The 24258-nt window shown below is 41.1% G+C and overlaps 1 protein-coding gene across 1 annotated transcript; it reads right to left on the bottom strand.

Moving 5' to 3' along the window:
• Positions 1-3370: 3370 nt before the first annotated feature.
• OTOL1 (otolin 1) lies at positions 3371-19907 on the bottom strand. Its single transcript, XM_059685968.1, has 4 exons — positions 19540-19907; positions 14123-14212; positions 6893-6964; positions 3371-4558 (listed from the first exon to the last, which is right to left on the bottom strand). Exons 1-4 carry the CDS (start codon positions 19901-19903, stop codon positions 3660-3662), a joined length of 1425 nt encoding a protein of 474 aa, XP_059541951.1. The 5' UTR covers positions 19904-19907; the 3' UTR covers positions 3371-3659.
• Positions 19908-24258: the final 4351 nt, after the last annotated feature.

The following is a 24258-nucleotide window of genomic DNA, read 5'->3' as shown; positions in this document are numbered from 1 at the left end:
TAAATATTTTGCAATATTGTTTACAATGGTAATAATATATCCTATGCAACCCCAACGACAATATTTGAACATGATATGTAAAATTCATGGTTCATTTCCAAACCTGATTGCTAATTCAGCAGAACAATTTCTTCAAATTGAAATTAAATTTTAAAACACAGTGTTCAAATATAATGATTCAACAAAAGTGGTCTAATTTGAAAAAATACTGTCAATGGAATATAAACTATGTAGAAATTTTAATTATGGAAACATATAGTATTTTTCTGAAATTAACTTTTAAAAATAACATCTATAGGATAAATATCTAATAATTCATGAATATCTTTCTTTTATTACTCATCCAAACACCACCTGCTTATGAATAGAACTCTCAGACATGCACAATTGCAATTCAGCCATCTTTGATATTTTGTTTACTGTCAGTCATACAAAAAGTAGATTATTTTGACTTTTTCAATATGAAAGCATACATTAATGTAGGAGGACAGAAAATATTTTAAATAACTATTTGTTAGCTTAATTCATAGATTTAAAAAATTTAAATATATGTAATGTTGGATCCCATTTGTATTTTAACCCTAGGTCCCTTGTGTCTTACTTAGGTGGATCCAATTTGGACATTACTGCAATAAATAATTCGGGTAATAAATAATGTTGGCTTGACTGGGATGATGGAAACAGACATGTGTAAAGTCATCCAATTTTAGATACCTTCTCAAGAAATAAACAAAAGGATTTCCTGACAGGTTGGATTTAAGTATGAAATGGAAAAATCAAAGACAGGTTTCTGGTCTGAGCAACCCCAGAAGTGGTGGTCATTCTGTGAGTTAGGGAGGGATCTGGGAGGAGCAGCTTGGGGGAAATTTCAGAAGCTTGGTTTTTCATTTTAAGTTCGAGATGTCAGTTTAACTCTATCAGTTTAATACTCAGGGCATGCAGGGGAGAGGTCTGTATATTTGACAGACATTAGGGTAGGGGTAGGTAGGGGCTGTATTCAAATCCTGGAAATGAGAATCACTCCTTAATCTCCTTAATTTTGTGCTTTCAATAATAAGGGAGACATGATATAGTTGGAAAATGGAGCATTGTTGTGCTACTTCCCTCTCATAACAAAGAAAAGTGCCATAAAGAACCAAGAAGCCACCCCCACAAAGCCACTTTAAAGGCTATGAACTTCCTTGCTGTGGATACCCTAAAAAAGTTCACAATTAGCCACCAATCCTGGATCCTAACCCTAAGCCCTTAACTTCAGGCTTCCTATAAATGTTTACTACAAACACATGTGATGTCATAAATTCTCCATAGAAATTGCTGCTCCCTTACTGGTCCTCTGTCCAACTGCCTTTTATATCATAATGTGGTTTTCTCTTCCATCTTCCTAAGTTTGTTGGCTCTTGGCCTCCCCAAATCCCTTCAATCCAATAATGGAAAAGGCATAAGAAAAAATATATATATGTATATATATATATATTTATACATATATAGTGTGTCTCAAAATTCACGCAAGAAGTAATTTTGATAGAAAACACAGGTTTATAATTAAAAATTGTAAAATTTTTATTGATTCATAAATTATACAGTACAGGGTTATGTATGGAATAGCACATCAGGTAAATGGCCTCCACAGCTTTGTTGACACATATGCAAAGCCGTGGTCTTCATTGGTCTTCATTGTCCCTGCTCCTGGGCCATAATTGGTACTTGGTAATGCTTATCAAATTGAAGGAATTGAAATCAAAGGGCAACAGATATTAGAATCTGATTCAATAAAGCAAGTAAATTAAGCTTTTATTTTTTGTTGTTGTTGTTAATGCTCACGCAAAATTCAAATCTTGCGTGAATTTTGGGACACCCTATATATGCATACAAAGAGAGAAACAAAAGTTTGTTTATATTCTATTTAATATATTTATATTATATTTATCTCTAAATATATATATACATACATATATATATGTATGTATATATATATTTAGAGATAAATATAATATATATATATTATATATATATAATATATATATATATATATACTAAAAGAGAAACAAAACTTTAAGTTTCTGAATGTCTTTGATACCCAAGCCTCAAAATGGAAAAGGAAAATTTCTAAGTGCAAGCATCACTGATTTAATCATGTGGCTTATCTTATTCTCCCTCTGACAAATACAGGAAAGCCTCCACTAAGCAATTTTACAGTCTAAATAGAATAAAACTGCTGAAGGAAGGGAAAATGTCAAGAGGGAACTTACCCCCGCCTGCTAGGTAGTCTTCGGATAAAAAACTAACACCATGTTCCTAAAATGGGCATCCTACACGAGGCTGTTCCACCAATGTTATTTGATGAGTCCTATACGCAGAGTAAACATGGGATTCTTGGATAAAACAAAATTATATTTCTGTTCTGTGGGAATGTCAGGGAACACGGACTTGCTTTATGAATTTCCAAGACAGAGATACAGGAGATAGCATTTCCAACATTTGTTTGATGCAGAACTTTTTTCCCAGTAACTCATAACAATAACTTCCCGAAATGGCTTACCTCTAAACACATATTTGAGATTCTCATATATAGAGAGAAGTTGAAAAGTGAATGGTGCTTGTCAAAGTCAGTCTGTCTGGCAAAACAAAACCAGGAAGTTCCCCAGTTCCCCATCACCCGCTCCCTGATTTGACTCACCAAGATTTGTAAATCTGCCTAACTACATGCCTTCTTCAACCAATTTCCATTTAGATTCAATAAATTCACTTCTTCAAATATGAGGCTGTTGAATTATTCTATATTCACGTTTATTAAATATTCTCATTGCAAGTATATTCCCAAAACCCACCTGTTCCACTAGTGTTATCACTGAATAACAGGAATTAATTATGGAGATGATGAATCCAAGGAATTGATCCAAAATGAATGTTCTTCTGTGAAGAAAGGGCTCAGTAATGATCTACTTTTGCTCTTGAGTCTTTGGGGGACATTCACTTCTTCTGCACACAATAATTTGGTGAATAGCTGGTCTTTGTTATGGAATTTAGCAATATCTTTTTTAACTTTCTTTTTACCTTTTACCCAATGCATAAGTCCATATAATACAGGTGTTTTATGAGCAAATCTTTACACACTGGTTAATTTTAAAGATATTTTAGCTAGTCATTAACATTCTTTCTGTGTATTCTTCCAGAATTAATCTAATAGGAAAAGAGTTCCATTTAGTTGGAAGGCAACCTTTCTAACAGAATTGGAAACTTTTGAGTTGTACCTGCCCATCATGATAGATCAGCTATTTGCCTCGCATTCATACAGAAAATAGTTGCACACATTTATGTGAGATATAGAAGATATTTACAAGTTAATAATTATAAATCTCATTTATATTTTTGTATACAAACATTAATCACTCAAATGGCTTGAGAAATGCCATTATAATCAAATGAAAAAACTATCTACTAAGTTAACAGACATATGCTCTCAAATACAGATAGATAATTATTTTTTTAAAAACATGATGCCTTAAAATAGCAATAGCAGTTGACACTAAGTGACATCATTTTTTCTGTATTATTTTTATAGTCATGAAAAAATAAGGAAAGTTATTTTTTTCAATTGCGCTATTCTCTGTTACCTGACTTATTTCACTCACTCCAAACTACCGTGTTCAGACACAAGTTTATGGTGAAATTCCAGGCATTTCCTCTGGGTACAAAAGAAACCCAGTGAAAATGCTGTCATCCTCAGCGCTGACATACACTCCATTCCAATCTTTGGACACTTCCAGCCAGACTTGGTCCCCTGCATTTAACCTCAGGATGATGAGGAGAGAGGCCTGGTCTATTTCATGACCATAGAGCGTTTCTCTGGACTTGAACTGCTTCTTATTCCAGGCTACCAGGCTGATCCGAGCTGGCCGGCCACTCACCGTGACGTGGTAGGAAAACACATATGCCCCAGGAATGCTACAGTTAAATTTCCCGGTGACGGGGCTGTAATTCCCTTGGTCGTTATAGAAAACCTTGTCAAATTTGATAGGGACATTGGGAGGAGGGAAAGGCTTTGATAAAGCAGCACTGAAAGCCGACCGTGGGACTCTGGTCATCTCCCCCTTGGAGCCTTTGAGGCCCCGAGAACCCTTCTTCCCAATAGATCCTCGGACCCCTTTGCTCCCAAGCTCACCCTTGGGCCCCACAGGTCCCACCAGACCAGGAGGACCAACAGCTCCCTTTTCTCCTTTAGCCCCTGGGTCACCTCGGGCTCCAGGTAGGCCCTCTGGGCCACTTCTGCCTTCCATTCCAATATCGCCTTTGCTACCTTTTTCTCCTTTCAGCCCCACCTCACCTTTTTCCCCCTTTCCTCCCCTCTCCCCAGAGTTCCCACAGTAGCCCTTCTCCCCCCGGTCCCCCTTCTCTCCCTTGGCCCCAGGCTCTCCATTCAAGCCTGGAGAGCCCACAGCCCCTCGGTCTCCTTTGTCTCCTTTGGTAGCATTGACAGACGTGTCCCCCTTGGAGCCTTTTTGTCCTTTCACTCCCACCAGTCCGGTGTCTCCTTTAGCCCCTTTAGGACCAGGTCCACCTAAAATGAAAAATTAAAATAATGTTTATGGACCACATATGCTATAAACAATATGCTATTATCACAGAGCTCACAAAATAGAAACAAATCCTACTACCTGGGACTGGAAACCTGGCTCTTTTATATATATACTAGAGGCCCGGTGCACAAAAATTTGTGCACTCGGGGGGAAGGGGGGGTCCCTTAGCCCGGCCTGGGCCCTCTCGCAGTCTGGGACCCCTCGGGAGATAACGACCTGCTGGCTTAGGCCTGCTCCCTGGTGGCAGAGGGCAGGCCCAATCCCTAGGTGCAGCCCCTGGTCGGGCTCAGAGCAGGGCCGATTGGGGGGTTGGGGCACCGCCCCCTGTCACACTCAAGGCAGGGTCAATGGGGAGGTTGCAGCGCGACCCCCTGTCACACACAGAGCAGGGCCAATCCGGGGGTTGGGGCTCCGTACCCTGTCACGCACAGAGCAGGGCCCATCAGGGGGTTGGGGAGCTCCCTCCTGTCACGCACAGAGCAGGGCCCATCAGGGGGTTGAGGAGCTCCCCCCTGTCACTCACAGAGTAGGTCCGATAGGGGAGTTGGGGCACCATCCCCTGTCACACACAGAGCAGGGCGGATCAGTGGGTTGGGGCACCGCCCTCTATCACCCACAGAGCAGGGCCAATCAGGGGATTGGGGCGCCGCCACTGTCACACTCAGGGCAGGGCCAATGGGGAGGTTATGGCTCTACCCCATCACACACAGAGCAGGGCCCGCGTGGGGTGGGGGGGGGTTGGGGCGCCACCCTCTATCACCCACAGAGCAGGGCCAATCAGGGGGTTGGGGCGCCGCCACTCTCACACTCAGGGCAGGGCTGATGGGGAGGTTATGGCTCTACCCCGTCACACACAGAGCAGGGCCGATCAGGGTATTTGGGCGCTGCCCCGTCACACTGATCCCAGTGCCAGGAGGCCTCGCGGCTCCGCTGATCCTGGTGCTGGGAGGCATATTACCCTTTTACTATATAGAATAGAGGCCTGGTGCACGGGTAGGGGCCAGCTCGTTTGCCCTGAAGGGTGTCCTGGATCAGGGTGGGGGTCCCCACTGGGGTGCCTGGCCAGCCTGGGTGAGGGGATGATGGCTGTTTGCAGCTGGTCACACACCCTTCAGTGTGGGGGTCCCCACTGGGGTGCCTGGCAAGTCTGGGTGAGGGGCTGAGGGCTGTTTTCAGGCTGGGGGTGAGTGAACTCCCAAACGCTCCTTTTTTCCTTTTTTTTTTTTATTCTGGGCCAGCTTTAGCTTGAGGCTTGGCTCCAGCTCTTAGGCCTCCGGCTGAAAGTAGGTTTCTGGCCTTTGCATACAATGTTGCGAATCTGCTGGCTGAAGTCTGGCGGTATTTGTTAAAATGTTTGAAACTGCAGGCTCAGAAGCCTGCAGCCGCAGGCGGGGAACATTGGTTTCCTCCGTCACTGAGGCAACCAAGCCTCATGTTAGTTTCAAGGTGCCTGGCTGCCGGCCGCCATCTTGGCTGACAGTTAATTTGCATATCTCGCTGATTAGCCAATGAAAAGGGTAGCGGTCGTACGCCAATTACCATGTTTCTCTTTTATTAGTGTAGATTGATTTCAGAGAATAAGGGAGAGGGAGAGATAGAAACATCAATGATGAGATAGAATCACTGATTGGCTGCCTCCTGCCACACCCCACACTGGGGATTGAGCCGGCAACCTAGGCAGGTGCCCTGACCAGGAATAGAACCGGGACTTCCTGGTTCATAGGTTGATGCTCAACTACTGAGCCATGCCAGCCGGGCTGGAAACCTGGCTCTTGCCTCAGTAATGGTTGTGGGAGAAGTCTCGTGCACGGAGCCACTCACATCAGCACCTGTCTCATAAGGGGAAGAGTTCATGCTACCGAAAAGTAATAGCTTGTATTTTGATCTCATGTATCTAGTTCTATTTATTTATTTTTTACTCTTAAGATAATAAAGGGTAGTAAAACTATTGCTCATTTTTTCCATTATAGTTTGCAGTTTGGCCCAATCCAAGTATTCTCTTACATCTCCATATTCTCCATCCAAATCCAAGCCTTTCAGGCAAAGAAACTAAAACCCAGAAAGATGCAAGAATCTTTCCCCAAAGACAGCTAGGAAGAGGGACAAGAGCTCAGATGCCTTTATCTAGTCTCCAAATTCCTAGCTCAGTACTCACACTCCAACATACCAATACACTGAATTATTAGAAGAGGCATAGCAATTCATATTCCCCTCTTACCTCCTCATAACTTGGAATACAAATAGGAAGAAAATCAAATACTATACTTCGCACATGATATAGCTTATACTCTACAACAGGAATATTTACACCCTACCTGGCTCTCCAGGTTTTCCTGGGTATCCCGGAACTCCACTTGATCCCTGGTCCCCACGTTCTCCCTTAAGTCCTAAAATGATACCAAGATTAACTATCTTCCAATTATATTAGTTACAATAAAACTAACATCCATTTCACAGCCATCTCACATTTCGATGCTTCCTTTACCAAAATGTGCAAAAGTAAAACAATATGGTTGAGGCAGTGAACACACAATACAACATACAGATGATGTATTTTAGAATTGTACACTGAAACCCACATAATTATATTAACCAATACCAGCCAGATAAACTCAATAAAAATGCTAAATAAATAAAGTAAAACAATATGGGAAAAGGTTATTGAGCATCATTAGCAATAGTTTATTCCAATTGATGGTAAATCATTTAAAGCAGATTTGGGGATAGCGCCAATCTCTCTAAACAGAACTCAGTTTTTCATCAGTGTTCCCACAGCTCTTCAAATCTTTCACAAAACTCATAACATGCAGTCTTTTGTTACAGATGTATGTGTTTCTTTCCTATTATGAATTTTGAATGACAGTAAAAATGTTATAGTCTTCATATTCCCCACAATGCCTGAGAAATTATACCATGAAGAATTGAACACAGAGCACAACATTCTTCATTTGGCTACAATTCATTATAATAAAACCCATTCATCCCAGCCAGGCATGGCTCATGGTTGAACATTGACCTATGAACCAGGAGGTCACAGTTAGATTCTCTGTCAGGGCACATGCCTGAGTTTCAGGCTCAATACCCAATAGGGGGTGTGCAGGAGGCAGCAAATCAATGATTCTCTCTCATCATTGATGTTTCTATCTCTCTCTCCCTCTCCCTTCCTCTCTGAAATCAATAACATATATAGGTTAAAAAAAAAAAACCATCCAGGAAAAAAATATAGTGTCCTTGACAAAGAGCATCAAGGAAAGCCAATTTTTATTTTGTTCAGAAAATTTTTCATATACTCTTTGGACAAATTATAGAACTATGGTAACTTGTATTTCAAAAAAAGTTTGGATCTGGGTTTTTAGATATTTTCCATATTACCACAAAATTGACTTTTATCCTGGGCCCGGCTGAAGCCCAGTCCTCTTAGAGCTGCCACACTAGACTTATTTTAATTATAAATGAGAATAGCAACAATAATGGTAAGAATGACAGCTGATTCTTACTGATCATCTACTTTTCACCAGGTAATAGTCCAAGCTCTTAACATAATTTTATAATTTAATCTAGTCTTTTAAATTAAATGTTAGTTTTTATTTGATATTAATACAGCCTCTCATATGACAGGGAGCTTATACAACAGAGCATATTTCACCAATTGGGACACTTTTCATTTAAGAAAGTTTATAGCACCTCCCTTTAAAAACTGCAGGACAGATATTTTTGTCATCACTTTTTTTTTTTACTCTGTTCATCAGATTTTTTATTCACTTGATTTTTATTTTTATTTATTTTATTTTTTTTTCTGTTCATCAGATTATTTATTCACTTGATTCTTAGATTCACTTGTTGATAGATGCATATTTGTTGTTCATAATTTGTATCTTTACCTTTTTCTTCCTCTTCCTCTTCTTAAAGGATACCTTTCAGCATTTCATATAATCCTGGTTTGGTGGTGATGAACTCCTTTAGCTTTTCCTTATCTGTGAAGCTCTTTATCTGACCTTCAATTCTGAATGATAGCTTTGCTGGATAAAGTAATCTTGGTTGTAGGTTCTTGGTATTCATCACTTTGAATATTTCTTGCCACTCCCTTCTGGCCTGCAAAGTTTCTGTTGAGAAATCAGCTGACAGTCGTATGGGTATTCCCTTGTAGGTAACTGAGTTTCTTTCTCTTGCTGTTTTTAAGATTCTCTCTTTATCTTTTGCTCTTGGCATTTTAATTATGATGTGTCTTGGTGTGGTCCTCTTTGGGTTCCTTTTGTTTGGGGTTCTCCGAGCTTCTTGGACCTGTAAGTCCATTTCTTTCACCAGGTGGGGGAAGTTTTCTGTCATTATTTCTTCAAATAGGTTTTCAATATCTTGCTCTCTCTCATCTTCTGGCACCCCTATAATTCTGATGTTGGTACGCTTGAAGCTTTCCCAGAGGCTCCTTACACTATCCTCGCATTTTTGGATTCTTTTTTCATTTTGCTTTTCCGGTTGGATGTTTTTTGCTTCCTCGCATTTCAAATCATTGACTTGATTCTTGCGCTCCTCTGGTCTGCTGTCGGGCGTCTGTATAATATTCGTTATTTCAGTCTGTGTGTGCTTAATTTCTAGTTGGTTCCCCAATATAAGATCGAGGGTCTTATTAGTTTTCGTGTAGATCTCATTAAGTTTATCGGCAGCTTCTAAACAGTTCTTGAGAGACCTTAAAAGTGTGGTTCTGAACTCTATTTCTTCCATTGACAATTTTGTCCTGTTTCTTTGTCTCCGCATTTTGTTATGCTTCCTTGGTGCACCCCCTAGTGGTCTTTGTTCGCAGTCTTATAGATAAATCTTGATTGTTGTAGCTAATTCCAGGGAGGGTTTGACCTCCAGGCCAAGTGGCTATGAGAATCAGCTGTGTCAGCAGTGAGAGAACTTCTGTCCTCTAGGGAGGTGCTAATCTAGCCTTTGCCTGAGGCTATCCGGCAAATGCCTCTGTGCAGGGCTTGGGCGGGGCGGGTCGCACAGGATCAACAGGGTGGGCCGGAGAGAGCAGTTATGGCGGCTCTCAGTCCTGTCCCAAGGGGCTCTGCCTCTCTGAGTCCCGGCACCCGCTGCAAAGCTCGGAGAGAAAACTGCACTCGCTCTGACCGAAGCCAGACAGTCCCGCTTCTCCCGTTTGAGTCTGGGTCCCTAAAGACTCGCCCGGATCTGGAGCTCAGAGTCTGCGACTCCCTCCCGATTGAAAACAACAACCGCACCCTCCGCCGCCAGTCCGCTCCGTGCACTCCGCACCTCAGAATTTGACTTCACCACTGCGCCTCCTCTGAGTGTCCGTGTGCGTTTCTCTTTCCTCCTAGTTGTAGGACTTCCACTCAGCCAGCGTTCCTGTGGTTCTGGGTGATGTCCCTTCCGTTTTTTGGTTTCACTTTTGAAGTAGTTGTTCAAAGCAGCAAACTCCGGCGTTAACCTATGCCGCCATCTTGGTTCTCCCGATAGTTTTCTTAAGTCTAAACATTCTTTAAGCACCTATTCACTTGATTTTTAGATTCACTTGTTGATAGATGTGTATTTGTTGTTCATAATTTGTATCTTTACCTTCTTCTTCTTCTTTCTCTTCTTAAAGGATACCTTTCAGCATTTCATATAATGCTGATTTGGTGGTGGTGAACTCCTTTAGCTTTTTCTTATCTGTGAAGCTCTTTATCTGACCTTCAGTTCTGAATGATAGCTTTACTGGATAAAGTAATCTTGGTTGCAGGTTCTTGCTATTCATCACTTTGAATATTTCTTGCCACTCTCTTCTGGCCTGCATAGTTTCTGTTGAGAAATCAGCTAACAGTCGTATGGGTACTCCCTTGTAGGTAACTGACTGTCTTTCTCTTGTTGCTTTTAAGATTCTCTCTTTGTCTTTTGCTCTTGGCATTTTAATTATGATGAGTCTTGGTGTGGTCCTCTTTGGATTCCTTTTGTTTGGGGTTCTCTGTGCTTCCTGGACTTGTAAGTCTATTTCTTTTACCAGGTAGGGGAAGTTTTCTGTCATTATTTCTTCAAATAGGTTTTCAATATCTTGCTCTCTCTCTTCTTCTGGCATCCCTATAATTTGGATGTTGGTATGCTTGAAGTTGTCCCAGAGGCTCCTTACACTATCTTCATATTTTTTGGATTCTTTTTTCTTTTTGCTTTTCCAGTTGGGTATTTTTTGTTTCTTCGTATTTCAAGTCTTTGACTTGATTCTTGGGATCCTCTTGTCTACTGTTGGATCTCTGTATATTATTCTTTATTTCAGTAAGTGTATGCTTAATTTCTAGTTGGTCTTTTTTCTTATCCTCCAGGTTCTCACTAAATTTATCGGCAGTTTCCAGAAAATTCTTGAAAAACCTTATAACCGTGGTTTTGACCTCTATATCCAGTCATTTGCTTTCCTCCATTTCTATCATTTGTGACCTGTTTCTTTGTCTCCGCATTTTTTTATGCTTCCCTGTGTTGGTATAGTGGCTTTGTGTGCTAGGTGTCCTATACGGCCCAGTGGCTCAGCCTCCCCAATTACCTGAGGTGGACACTCTTGGTGCACCCCTTTGTGGGCTTTGTGCACAGTCTTGTTGTAGTCTTGTTGTAGTTAAGCCTTGATTGTTGTAGGTATCACTGGGAGGAATTGACCTCCAGGCCAATTGGCTGTGAGAATCAGCTGTGTCTGCAGTGGGAGAACTTCTGTGCTGAAGACACCCTTCTGGAGCAAGACTTGCTTCAGTGGGGATTTGGTGCTCACTGAGTCTGCCCCCTGAGTATGTCCCTTATGGATCTGAGGAGTTGTAATCTGGATGGTCCCACTCTGACCACTGGGTACATTGGCTCTTGGATCTAAGGAGGTGCTAATTTAGCCTCTGCCTGAGGCTACCCAGCAGGAGCTACGAAAGAGATCTGCAGGTTCCCCTTCCTTTTTTTGCGGTTCGGAGGTGCCCAGATGAGGCCCAGCTGTGAAGCAATGCAAGCTGCTGTGGGGCCTTGGGCCTTCTCTTGGAAGTTCTGGGTCTGTCTGGCCCAGCTGCAATTTGTTAGGTAATTTTCAGATTGCAAAGGGCCAGGGCAGGGGTCCTCAATGCAGCCCACTGAAAACACTTATCTGGCCCGCCGGGTGTTTTTGCTGCCTCTGTGTGCATAGGAATTTGTTCATAGTTTTTTTTTAAAACTATAATCCGGCCCTCCAACAGTCTGAGGGACAGTGAACCGGCCCCCTGTTTAAAAAGTTTGAGGACCCCTGGGCCAGAGCATTCATATGCAAAAGCTTCTGCCGCAGCTTGGGTGGGGCAAGGTCTCGGGAAATCAACAGGGTGGAGCAAGCAGCTATGGCTGATCCTCAGCCCTGCCCTAAGGGGCCCCGAGTCTCAGTGTCCTGGTAATCGCTGCAAGCACCTCTGAGAGAGAGCTACCCTCAAGTTCCAAGTTCTGCTGCTGCCAGTTTCTCCCTGTATGAGTCCCAGGTTCCCAGAGACTTCCCGGAACTGAAGTTCAGAGCAGTCAGGAGCTTGTGGCTCCCTCCTGATTCAAAAAGACAGCCGCGTCCTCAGGTGCCAGCCCCTTTCTGCGCGTGCTCAAGCCTTCGTACCTCTGTACTTTACTTCCGCAGCTCCTCTGAGTCTCAGTGTGCTTTTCTCTTTCCTTCTAGTTGTAGAATTTCCACTCAGCCAGCTTCCTGTAGTTTTGGATGATGTCCGTTTTGTCTTTTAGTTGTATTTTTGAAGTTGTTGTGGGAGGCAGCAATTTCCGGTGTTTACCTATGCCGCCATCTTGGTTTTTCCTGTCACCACTTTTATCACAGAAGAAACTGAGGTACAAAAAAATTTAGAAATGTGTACAGAGTTGAACATGAATGCATATTACAGTGGTTGGCATTGACTTATCAATCACATTATTTATATAAAACTAACATTTGTTGTTTCATTTTTGTCAGGAAAAAATCCCAAGTCAAATTAAAAGTCATGAGAGGAGATTCCCCAAAATTTCACAAGGGCAACTGCAGAAATCTTACCATAAGCCATTCAGCAGAGCTTTCTAAGCAGCCAGCTCCTCTATTACCATTCCACATAAAGCTTATAGCTTGGAAATTAACCCTTAGGCCATCAGGAAAATATGTCTGCATTTGGAGAGAATGCAACCCTGAATGCATGTGAAGGGCCACTTCTATTTCCAGTTCTTGTCAATACTCATATACTGAGCCTTATTACAGTGATTCTGGTTCTCAAGTTCACTTAGGGATTCTAACTGCTTACACTGGGTTTTTCTCAATCAGGGTGTGATGAGCCAGAATGCAGTCGTTCAAGCTATTTATTTCTTTTCAACTTTAGCCCTTAACTAAGAGTCTAGACTGGAAGTAAAAGGAAAGTGGAGTTGCCAAGCCACATACTGGCTGAATGAATTTCTACTTTTGATCCTTCATCAAAGCTTATTCTTAAGAACCTTATCTTATGATACCTCCCTGTTTTTTTCTTCTACTTTCAGAAGTCTAGCTTCCAAAATGTATGAATCACTGGGGAGGTTCATAACTCATCTTTATTTCACAGGGTTTTCTGCTGACATAATTCAGCCACAAAAGGATTAAATGTTTCTGAGAATGAAAATCGCCTAACTGACAAGTGTGAAGCAGCTCCCTCTTACCTTAGCCTCTTTTCTAAGTAATTACTTCACTGAACGTTCTACTAGAAATGAGTTAGGCAGTTCCTGAGCCATGTGGAGGGTGATGTATAGATGATATTAGGTCTTTTGACATATGACACTGAGGCTAAAACATTTACCTTGATGGATAGATGGTATTTCTACAGGCTGGCGGTGTTCACTGAGGAATTTCTAAATGTCCCAGTGAATCTGTAACCTTCCCTCAATACCTGATGCACTGACAGAACCAGGGATTTCCCAGGAAGGATGCCCTCTTTACTGATATCTGTGGAATTATAGAATTTCTGAGCTGGAAAAGATTTATGAAACACACTTAACTACAAATCTATTTTGAAAGTAAATAGGGTATAAATAGATATCTAGTCTATTCCCCTCAATTTTCAGATGAGGTAAAGTTATGAGGTCACTGTTATGTGGTTGATTTCTTCCATTTGAATTCAGTTCTCTTCCCACCATTGACACTGCCCCCGATTTGAGTGTGAGCCAAAGGATAGGTCATAGTTACCTTAGCAGGCAGGCTAGCCACCTCAAGGCAATAGGATTGCCTGCTCCAGTTAGTTCTATCTAGTATGAAATTAATTTGCATCCTGAGAAAGAGTTCACATGAGAATATATTGGGAAGGACCCTGCCCTGTCACTGGGTCAGCTGGGAGGCCAATGAGAGATAGAAAATTGTGTGTGTGTGTGTGTGTGTGTGTGTGTGTGTGTGTGTGATATGTTACCAAGCAAGTTAAAAATTTCTCAATTGGCTATTTATAAAGTTGACATTTTTGTATCAAATATAACTCACAATATGCTTAAGCAAATTTGACCCACCTGCAAGAATCTGGTATTTACATAGGTAATTGTTGTCCTAAAAATGATGCAGAACATCCCTTGAGTTTTGACATGAAATCAATATAATTACCTACCCTTCTCTCCTTTCTGGCCTTTTGGACCTTGGGGTCCAATGATTCCTGGTGACCCTGGAGCCCCCATATCACCAGTCTTTCCCTTAGGACCTGGAAAAGATAATTTAAAACCATCAAGGTTAAAAAGGATTCTCTTTCAAAATTCATTAGTTCGGGGGGGGGGTGGAATCAGTCCTCATATTAATACTAGTGACTATCAGTGTCCTAATGACAAAATCTGGATGAGAATAATTATTAGAGAGTCCTAAGGACAATATTTGTGTCTCATTTACAATTCTGTACTACCTGAATAGATAAATTGAGCACATTAGTACTTGTCCCTTGATTTGCGGCAGAGATCTAATGATTCAGGGAAGCAGTCAGTGCTCTATCAAACAACAAGAACAGAACGATTACCTGACTCTTGACCTCACGTGGACCACACTTTCAGATTTTGAGTAAAACCACAATACCTAGCACTTTTGGTTTTCTGGCTCACTCACTTACCCATTCACTCAGGAACTATTGCTGAGGCTTCCTATAAACCAAGCACCCCACTTAGGGGTAAAAATCAGCCATCAACATTCCAGGAGTGCCGGGAGCCGGTCCATCCTTGCTGTTTCAAGGGACCTGGCATATATGGCATCAGGTTCTTAATATGTTTGCTCACCTTCTTGGCGCTGTGTTTTAACCAAAGTCACCTCTCCGAGAAAGGTTGAATCCCCAGGTAGGGATTTTCCCCTGAAGTTAGGGAGGGAATAAAACCCCTCAACTAAGTGCCAGGCGGGTAATTAATCCCTTTAACTACGAACAATCATGCTTAAACTACATAATCTTTTCTCCCTGGAATGGAGATAAGAAACGCCCTAACCTTTGTAATAGAGATTGATAGGATTAAATCAACTGGTATAAATACAGTTGTAACAAGACAGAAAGACTCAGAACACAGAACTCAGAACACAGAACTAAGGACACAGGGCTTGGAAGACAGGACCAAGAGAGACAGAGCCTAGGCACAGAACCTACACAGAACGTTCTCTAGAGACAGAAGAACTTCGCTGGCGAGAGCATGCCAATAGATCCTGGACTGAACCTGACTATAGAACATGGCAAGAGAACCTGACTAGAACCTGATGACTGAACCTGGCTGGAGATCTGAAGCAGAACCTCTCTGGAGATCCAGACCAGAACTTGGCTGGAGATCCGGGCTGGAGATCCTGGCTAGGCTGCTGATCAACTGAATGCTGTCTCCGTGTCATTCCTTCTTCGCCGACTCCGTCCACACCTTTGGGGACCCCTGGACCCGCTGGGGTTGGACCCCGGCATCTGGCGCCCGAACAGGATTCCCTTAGGTAAGCCCCCCCTCATTGAGAACCCCACACTCGGGACGGATCAGACTCCACCGTAGGAAGAGGGTGGATAGTCTTCGCCGACTCCGTCCACACCTTTGGGAACCCCTGGAACAGGATTCCCCTAGGTAAGCCCCCTCCCCCCATTGAGAACCCCCACACTCGGGACGGATAGGACTCCACCAGGGTGCTACAGACCCCCCTACAGAGGATAAGTAGGGTAAGAAGGTGGATAGTACAGAACTTAGATTGAGAAGATGTGCCATACTGAGTCCAAAGAAAGAAGACTCTGTATTGATTCTTAGATTGAGAAGATGTGCCATACTGAGTCCAAAGAAAGAAGACTCTGTATTGATCTTTAGATTAAGAAGATGTGCCATACTGAGTCTAAAGAAAAAAGACTCCGTATTGATCTTTTAACATATATGCTTGTTAGCAGAGGAATTAAGGTTACTCCCAGTCAGACAGAACATTTTATACAAGAAATACGTCCATGCTTTTCTGAGGAAGGAAAGGTAAATGTAATGGCATGGGAGAAGGTAGGCCCAAGGAGCCTTATCCTTAACCCCACTGCAGCCTTTCCACCCCGGGAAAGTGCAGGATTGGCAAGCTCTCCCTGGGGTGATAGATCAGGACTCAGGTAATAGCAGAAAGCGCCAATCCTACTCTTAAAATGGATACAAGAGAGCGTTTCAGGTTTTTCTTTTTAATGCTTGCTTTTAAAAAATAAAAAAGGGGGAATTTGCCGGGAGCCGGTCCATCCTTGCTGTTTCAAGGGACCTGGCATATATGGCATCAGGTTCTTAATATGTTTGCTCACCTTCTTGGCGCTGTGTTTTAACCAAAGTCACCTCTCCGAGAAAGGTTGAATCCCCAGGTAGGGATTTTCCCCTGAAGTTAGGGAGGGAATAAAACCCCTCAACTAAGTGCCAGGCGGGTAATTAATCCCTTTAACTACGAACAATCATGCTTAAACTACATAATCTTTTCTCCCTGGAATGGAGATAAGAAACGCCCTAACCTTTGTAATAGAGATTGATAGGATTAAATCAACTGGTATAAATACAGTTGTAACAAGACAGAAAGACTCAGAACACAGAACTCAGAACACAGAACTAAGGACACAGGGCTTGGAAGACAGGACCAAGAGAGACAGAGCCTAGGCACAGAACCTACACAGAACGTTCTCTAGAGACAGAAGAACTTCGCTGGCGAGAGCATGCCAATAGATCCTGGACTGAACCTGACTATAGAACATGGCAAGAGAACCTGACTAGAACCTGATGACTGAACCTGGCTGGAGATCTGAAGCAGAACCTCTCTGGAGATCCAGACCAGAACTTGGCTGGAGATCCGGGCTGGAGATCCTGGCTAGGCTGCTGATCAACTGAATGCTGTCTCCGTGTCATTCCTTCTTCGCCGACTCCGTCCACACCTTTGGGGACCCCTGGACCCGCTGGGGTTGGACCCCGGCACAGGAGTCCCTAGAACAAACTGATGGTTACCAGAGGGGGTGGGTGGAGAAATGGGCAAAAGGGAAGGAGCTTAAAATGCACAAACTTCCAGTTATAACGTAAATTAGGAGGATGTAATGTACAGCTAAAAAAGAGTCAATAATATCATAACTATGTACAATGACAGGTGGTTACTAGAATTCATAAGGTGTATAAATGTTGACTCACTGTTGAAACTTCATAATATAATATTACATGGCAACTATAAATTTTTTAGAGATTCATACAAAACTTTTAAAATTTTTCCAGCAATCCCTACCCTCATGGAGCTGAGAGTCCATGAAAGATAAACATTGAACAAATAACCACACAAATAAATAAAAATTGCTAACCTGTAGTTAGTGATATAAAAAAATCAGAGGAGACAGCCCTAAGATTACAGTGGTTCTCAACCTTCTGGCCCTTTAAATACAGTTTCTCATGTTGTGACCCAACCATACAATTATTTTCGTTGCTACTTCATAATTGTAATGTTGCTACTGTTATGAATCGTAATGTAAATATCTGATATGCAGGATGGTCTTAGGCGACCCCTGTGAAAGGGTCGTTCGACTGCCAAAGGGGTTGCGACCCACAGGTTGAGAACCGCTGCCTAAGAAGATGGCATAAGCTAAGACCCAATGAGCAAATTAGAATTTGAGTAACTTTATTCAAGTTTATTTAATGATGCTCTGATACTAGATTTTTAACTTTTTTTAAAAAAAGTTGTGTTCTTTTAAAACATTGATAAAGTCAAAATAAACATCTCTGTAGTAATCTCAAAAACAGGAACCTATAAGGCTCAGACTATTTCATGAGGTAGAAAAAGACTCCTCGATCAGCTAACTGAAAAAGTAAACTTATTGAGCACTTATTCTATTCTAGGCACCACACTGAGAGTCCTTATAGGTATAAACTCATTCAGTTGTCTTGATGACTATGCAGTTGGAATTATTTTTATCTCATTTTACTATTTTGGAAACTGAGACTTACAGAAGTAATGAAGTTTCCCCAACGTAATTTCATGATAGCCTCAACATGCTGAGCTCCTAAGCTCTCTGCTCTTTGCAGAACAAGTCAGACGAAGACACATGAGCATCCTGGGCAAACTAATGACTTGGCACACCTTTGGAATATTTGTCATATGTGTTTACAGGAGGGGCTGAGCTCTGAGAACAACGCAGCTAAATCCACCCCTGGGTAAAACACAAGCTTTGATGTTACAGACCCACAGTGTAGAAGACTGTTTAGCAGCCAGCTGTGTTTACTTGGCCATGCCCTTGGGGGTTTTCACTCCCGCGCAGCATGCCAACCAGATATGATACTAAGAAAAATTCTGGTAAATATAATTTTCTCATTCTCATTATGTTTCCAATAATGTTTTAGCAACCCTGAACTCAGTGCCCCAGACCACAGCCCAGCTCCTTCACCCTCTTATTTCAGCTCTACGTAAATATTGAGCACATTTCCCAAAAGGTTCCTACAACAGATGAAATGAATGAAAAGCTTAATGAGAATGTGTAAGTCCCGATTTCATAACTTTAAATTCTTCAAGCAAGATACAAGAAATATTTATATGTAATTTTTTTCAGGGAATAGTGAATTTGCACTTGGCATGTTGATCTCATTTTTACCTTGAGTTCTCTGCTATATGACATGTAAAAGCTGAAATACAGTACTATAAAACTGAGAGTGTATTCATAATGTATATATGGAAGACATCTGAAATTTTGAAATATGTAATCATGACGTTCAATGGAGAAAATCGCCAGGCAAGAATTTGGTGTTGACTCAGAATTTCAATGAGAAGCAAGCTGAATCCTGGCTTTATTCTCCACCTCACAGGCATTCCACTTGTAATCCTAACTACAAATAGCACTCCCAAATCCCATCAGTCAGCACACCGTCTTGTGAGATAACAGAATTTCCATTTTCCCTTTTTACATCGGCATTAGTGAAAAGATTGTACTGGTAGTGGGCCTGTGTAACTTGAAGAGCTACACACCTGTGCTGGGGCTGGTAGACCTGATCTCTGCTCTAACCAACATTGCCCAATAGAAGTTTCTACAGTGATGGAAATGTGTATCTGTGCTGCCCAACAGGTTAACCATTGGCCATATGTGGCTAGTCTGACTGAGAAACTGAATTTTAATCTTATTTAATTTTTTAAAATTTATCTTTAATGTTGAAAGTATTACAGATGTCCCCTTTGTTTTTGTTTTTGTTTTTGCTTTTGTTGTTTTCCATTGATCTCCTCCACCCCACACCTGCTCCTCCCAGGCCTTTACCGCCCTATTGTCTGTGTCCATGGGCTATGCATATATGCACATAAGTTTCCCTGTTAATCACTCCCCACCCACCCATCCACCCTGCCTTCTTAATTTTAATTTTAATATTTTTAATAGCTATGCAGGAGAGTAGTGGCTACCACTTTGGGCTACACAGGACCCATTTTCATTTGTCACAAGTCACACCTAGGCCTATCGCCATTTTCATGACAACATAGAAAACCCCTGGGGCAATTCCACCTCCAATCCACCTCTCAACTCTAAGGATGTACAGGAGAGAGATATATTTTTCATATATTTTAAAATACCTGGATTTCCAGTCTCTCCGGGTTCTCCTTTCTGCCCTGGTGCAGATGAACAACAATCACAGCAATTCAAAAAGAAATCGGCCGTGTCCAGAGTGAAGTTTTCAAAGGGGAAGAGAGTGGTAGTGCCAAAGGTAGAATCTTGGACCAAGGGGTCAGAGGTTGGTTCTGCCATTTCAGCCACTTCTGTGAAGGGTGTTTCTTCTTCTCCTGGAGGTAGGCCACTGGATGGCTTTAAACCCTCCAGCATCTCTTTTCCCTCGGATTTCTTTGTAAATTTGATATATGGCGTGGTCTTTGCTATTGCATCCATATCAGCAATAGCCAAAATAATTAAAATAGCACAAAGCCAAGACAACATCCACATAATTGAGGCTGGAAGAAAGAAGGGGAATATATACACATATTACATTAGAAGGAATGAAAAGTAATATGAATATGTACTTATGTGAAAGAAATCTGTATATATATATGAACCATAAGAATGAATAGTAAGTATAATATTGAATGATATTTTTATCTATCTTATATGAAGAAGTGTGTTTGAATCACAATATTTTATTTACTTAAAGTATTTCTTATAAGGAACATTTGGCTTCAATTCTCCTCTCTGGTTGTTTTCTTTGTATTACATGTTCTAAAATATTGTTCTTAGTCATTCAAATGATCTTGCCAAGTAGCAAACATGATCTATAACAAATGTAACATGACTTAATAGCTCAGATACCCTGTGGAAAACAAATATGTGTAATTTCCTGACTGACCTCACTCAGATTTATAGAAATCAAATATATTTGTATTAGAGAAAGATGAAAAATATTGAGCTGAATAGTTTATTCCAGCAAACTCATTCATTTCAAGAAAAAAATACAATTGAAATAGTCCTTATATCAAATAGGGATAATGATCCTGCTGTGAGAGAAAAATTTTAGACTCTGTTGTAATAAATGAAGAGAGCAAGAGAGTGAATAAAAAAATCATAAATTTAAATATGCGCTATGTTCTTAGATTCTTCACATGTCATTTCCTTTTCCAATTCTTTGCTTTATAATTCGAGGAACATTTTTTCCTGAAAACTCACATTTGTCTTTGTATTATTTTAATGGGGCAAACAGTGGTTATTCTTATTAGGGCTTTTATCACTGCTCAAAGTGATATAAGGTTCCCAATGAAGTGAAATTTTGCTAGTTCATAGTATTTCATTCCCCAGCAACTCACAACATTCCAGTGGCTGCTAATAAGAGATCCAGGGTGAAAAATGAATGTTTTTTTTTAATTGGAAAAGGAAGTAGTAGTTAGGATAAGTAGTAAAAAAGTAAAGAGAATGGAAATAAGAATAGTAATAACACCTACTACTTATAGAGCCCTTTCTATGGGTACAGTCCAATCAGTTTTCAACATAGCTCTGCCAGGTAGCTGACACATTATCATTCTCCTTCTCGGAGGAGAAAGGTGGCACCAAGAGGTTACAGACCTTGTTCAAGATCACAGGAAGTTACAAATTCAGAACTTAAACCCAGGTCTTTTTAATTTCAAAGCCTCAACCCTTTCCCATAAATCATGTGGCATTTATAAGGGGGAGATTAAAAAACAATAAATCCAAGGGTAGGGTAAGTGGAAGAGCTCTGGAGGAGACCCATATAAATCAGAACAGATGAGAAAGGACAAAGGTAGAATACGGCACTTCTAAAATCATACAAAAAAATCCCAAAATGCTAACTTTTCTTCAGCCAATCTTTATTGAATATTAACAATGCCACAAGCACTGAGAAATTATATGTGGTCTCTGTCAGGGAGTTTACAAGGTAGTAGGAAAGATGATAAACAACTAAAGCAAAGAAGGAAGTATGAAGGGCAGATGATCACATTGCATCCCTCCAAATACAGACCCTGCACCCTCACTGTCCTCACCCTGGCAAGGAAACATGGTTACTATGCATCAGCCAGCCAAACTGAGCCTCAACAAAAACCAGACAACAGAAATATTCTGTTTCAGTATAAAACAATTAAACTTTCATTGGCTCACACAATTGTATTCAATGAAACATTCATTTGTTCAGCAAACATTTATTTGAGCATCTAAGAAGTGTCAGGTCCTGTGCTAGGTCATAGAATATAAAGAAAAGTAAAACCCGGCCCAATCTCTAAGGATCTTATCTGAAGTAACCATCAAAATAAAGCAAATATCCAACATGCAAACTATCCAAAGTGAAATATTGGTAACTTTGAACTACTCGCCACTTAGCTGTAAGAATTCGAGTTTACAAAATGCCGAGTCTTAATGCTCTAAGACATTGCTTTGGTTCTCTTAAACAAATGAGGTCGTGCAAAAGCATATCTGTGTTATTAGTCTATGCATACAAAGTATTATTGATCCTAAAAATATGTTGTGATAGCCTCCTAATATACCAGTCCTAAGGTGGCAAACAAGAGGTAGACTTTGGGACAGGAAGAGAAAGGAAACTAACATAGAGAACACAGCAGGCATCGTGCAACTATTATAATGCAATTACATCACATATGAACTATGCAAAATAAGATTTACTTTGCCCATATAATGGATTATAAAACTGAGGCATGGAGGGATTAAGTCACTTGCACAAGATCACAGAGTTAGTAAGCAGTGGAGCTGGGGTTAAAGCTTAGATCCCTTTAGCTCTAAAGTCAGTCCATGCACAGATCCTCATGCTGCCTGGGGATTACGGGGTGATAAGAGATGCTGAAGAATGAACTGAGTTGGACACTTCATGGAGCTCAACTCTAGACCATTTGATGAGAGAAAGTGGTTTCCACAGATAGGAAGCAAGAATGTAAAAATGGCAGACATGAAGAAGAGGAGAGATGAGAAGTCTGGTTCTGACTTTATTTTGACAGTGGAACATACAGACATAGTTATAGAGGGAACATAGCACATCTGACAGGAGAGTGGAGGGCTACAGAAAGGAATAAACAGAACTAACCAATATTAGGAAAGTGTTCAGCATCCCTATTTGGGGTGCGCTTTGTCCTCGTACATGTTTTCTTTGCATTGTGGCTTCCTGCTTCCCAGTTTAAATAAAGATTTTAAAGGATAATGTAGTCAGTACTTTAAGACCATGAAGGGGCTCCCCAAGAATTTGGAGATGAAGAAAGCATGAAGCCCTTCGACAAACAGTGGAGCAAATCTTGACAGCATCCTGACTGACTGCATATATATCATTAATTTTTCATTGAAAAAATTTGTCATGTTTGTGTAAAAACATAAAAACATAGACAAAAATTCTATGACTCAAGCAAGTAAGGACTTCTGACCAAATTTTAAGTCACTATAACAATAAAACATAACTCCAATATTAAGTCTGAAGTTTAATGCAGGTATAAATTTTAACAGAGCTGTTAGAAGTGAAGAACTGAAAGGAAGTTTAGGTTCATAATCAACCTAAATGCAGTAAGCCCTTTTACTCATCCTGAAGGTTGCCTATACTGTAAGCATTTAAAGAACAGAAAGTTAGATCTCTTTTTTTTTGGGGGGGGGGCATTCCATGTTACTGCATAATATTTGCAAATAATATATCCCATAAACCCATAAAGGTTTACTGAACTAAAATGAAGCAAATTATTGCATTATTGTCTCCAATTTTCCACTCCTACCTGTACTCACATTCTTTGATAGATGGATTTTGCACAGTCTCCCACAAAAGAAATGAGGTCTATACTCCAATCCTTTGACTTAGAGTTCAGCCATGTGACTTTGACCAATAGAAAGAGATGGAAATGACAGGGTGCCATTTCCAAGCCTAGCTCTCAACTTGCTCTCTGGGACTTTGGCCACTGCCATGAGAAGGACATGCTTGGCCAAGCTTGCTGGTCCAAAGGAAGATAAGAGACACATGGAGCAGAACTGTCCCAAGTAAGCAATCCTGCTAAACACAATCTAGATCAGTGGTTCTCAACCTTGGCTGCACATTAGAATCACCTGGGAATCTTTTTAAAATCCTGATTTCTGGGCCTCATTCTCTGGAAATTCTGTTTCTTTGTTACTAATGTTGTGGTCCCAACCCATAACAAAGAAACAGAATTTCCAGAGGATGAGGCCCAGAAATCAGGATTTTAAAAAGATTCCCAGGTGATTCTAATGTGCAGCCAAGGTTGAGAACCGCTGATCTAAATGAAAGTTCCCAACTGATCCACAAACACATGAGCAAGCCTAGGTCAGACCAGCTGAGGCCAATCTAGACCAAACAGCCCTCACCTATCCTACAGACACTTTCCAGTTATCTATTGCTGTGTAACAAAGTACCACAAACTCAGTGACTTGAAAATACCCATTTTGCCAGCTAGTGTAGCTCAGAGGTTGAGTGTCGACCCGTGAACCAAGAGGTCACTAGTTTGATTCCTGGTCAGAGCACATGCCCAGGCTGTGGGCTCGATCCCCAGTAGGAGGCAGCCAATCGATGTTTCTCTCTCATCATTGTTTCTATCTCTCTAGCCCTCTCCATTCTTCTTTCTCTAAAAAAATCAATAAAAACATAATTTAAAAATAATAATAACCATCTCATTACAGCTCATGGCTTCATGGGTCAGGAGTCTGCTCCTGGATCAGTTAGGTTATTTTTCTGCTCCATGAGGCATCAACTAGGGTCACTCAGCAGTATTCAGCTGGGGCATGGGCTAGTCTAAGAGGTTTAACTACAGATCCACAGCTTTAAAAGAAATGGAAAACCCTGGGCTCATCAATCACAT

The sequence above is a fragment of the Myotis daubentonii genome, chromosome 3, assembly GCF_963259705.1.
Source record: "Myotis daubentonii chromosome 3, mMyoDau2.1, whole genome shotgun sequence".
Taxonomy (NCBI): domain Eukaryota; kingdom Metazoa; phylum Chordata; class Mammalia; order Chiroptera; family Vespertilionidae; genus Myotis; species Myotis daubentonii.
The sequence above is the reverse complement of the archived record's forward strand: the minus strand, read 5'-3'. Positions and strand labels throughout refer to the sequence as shown.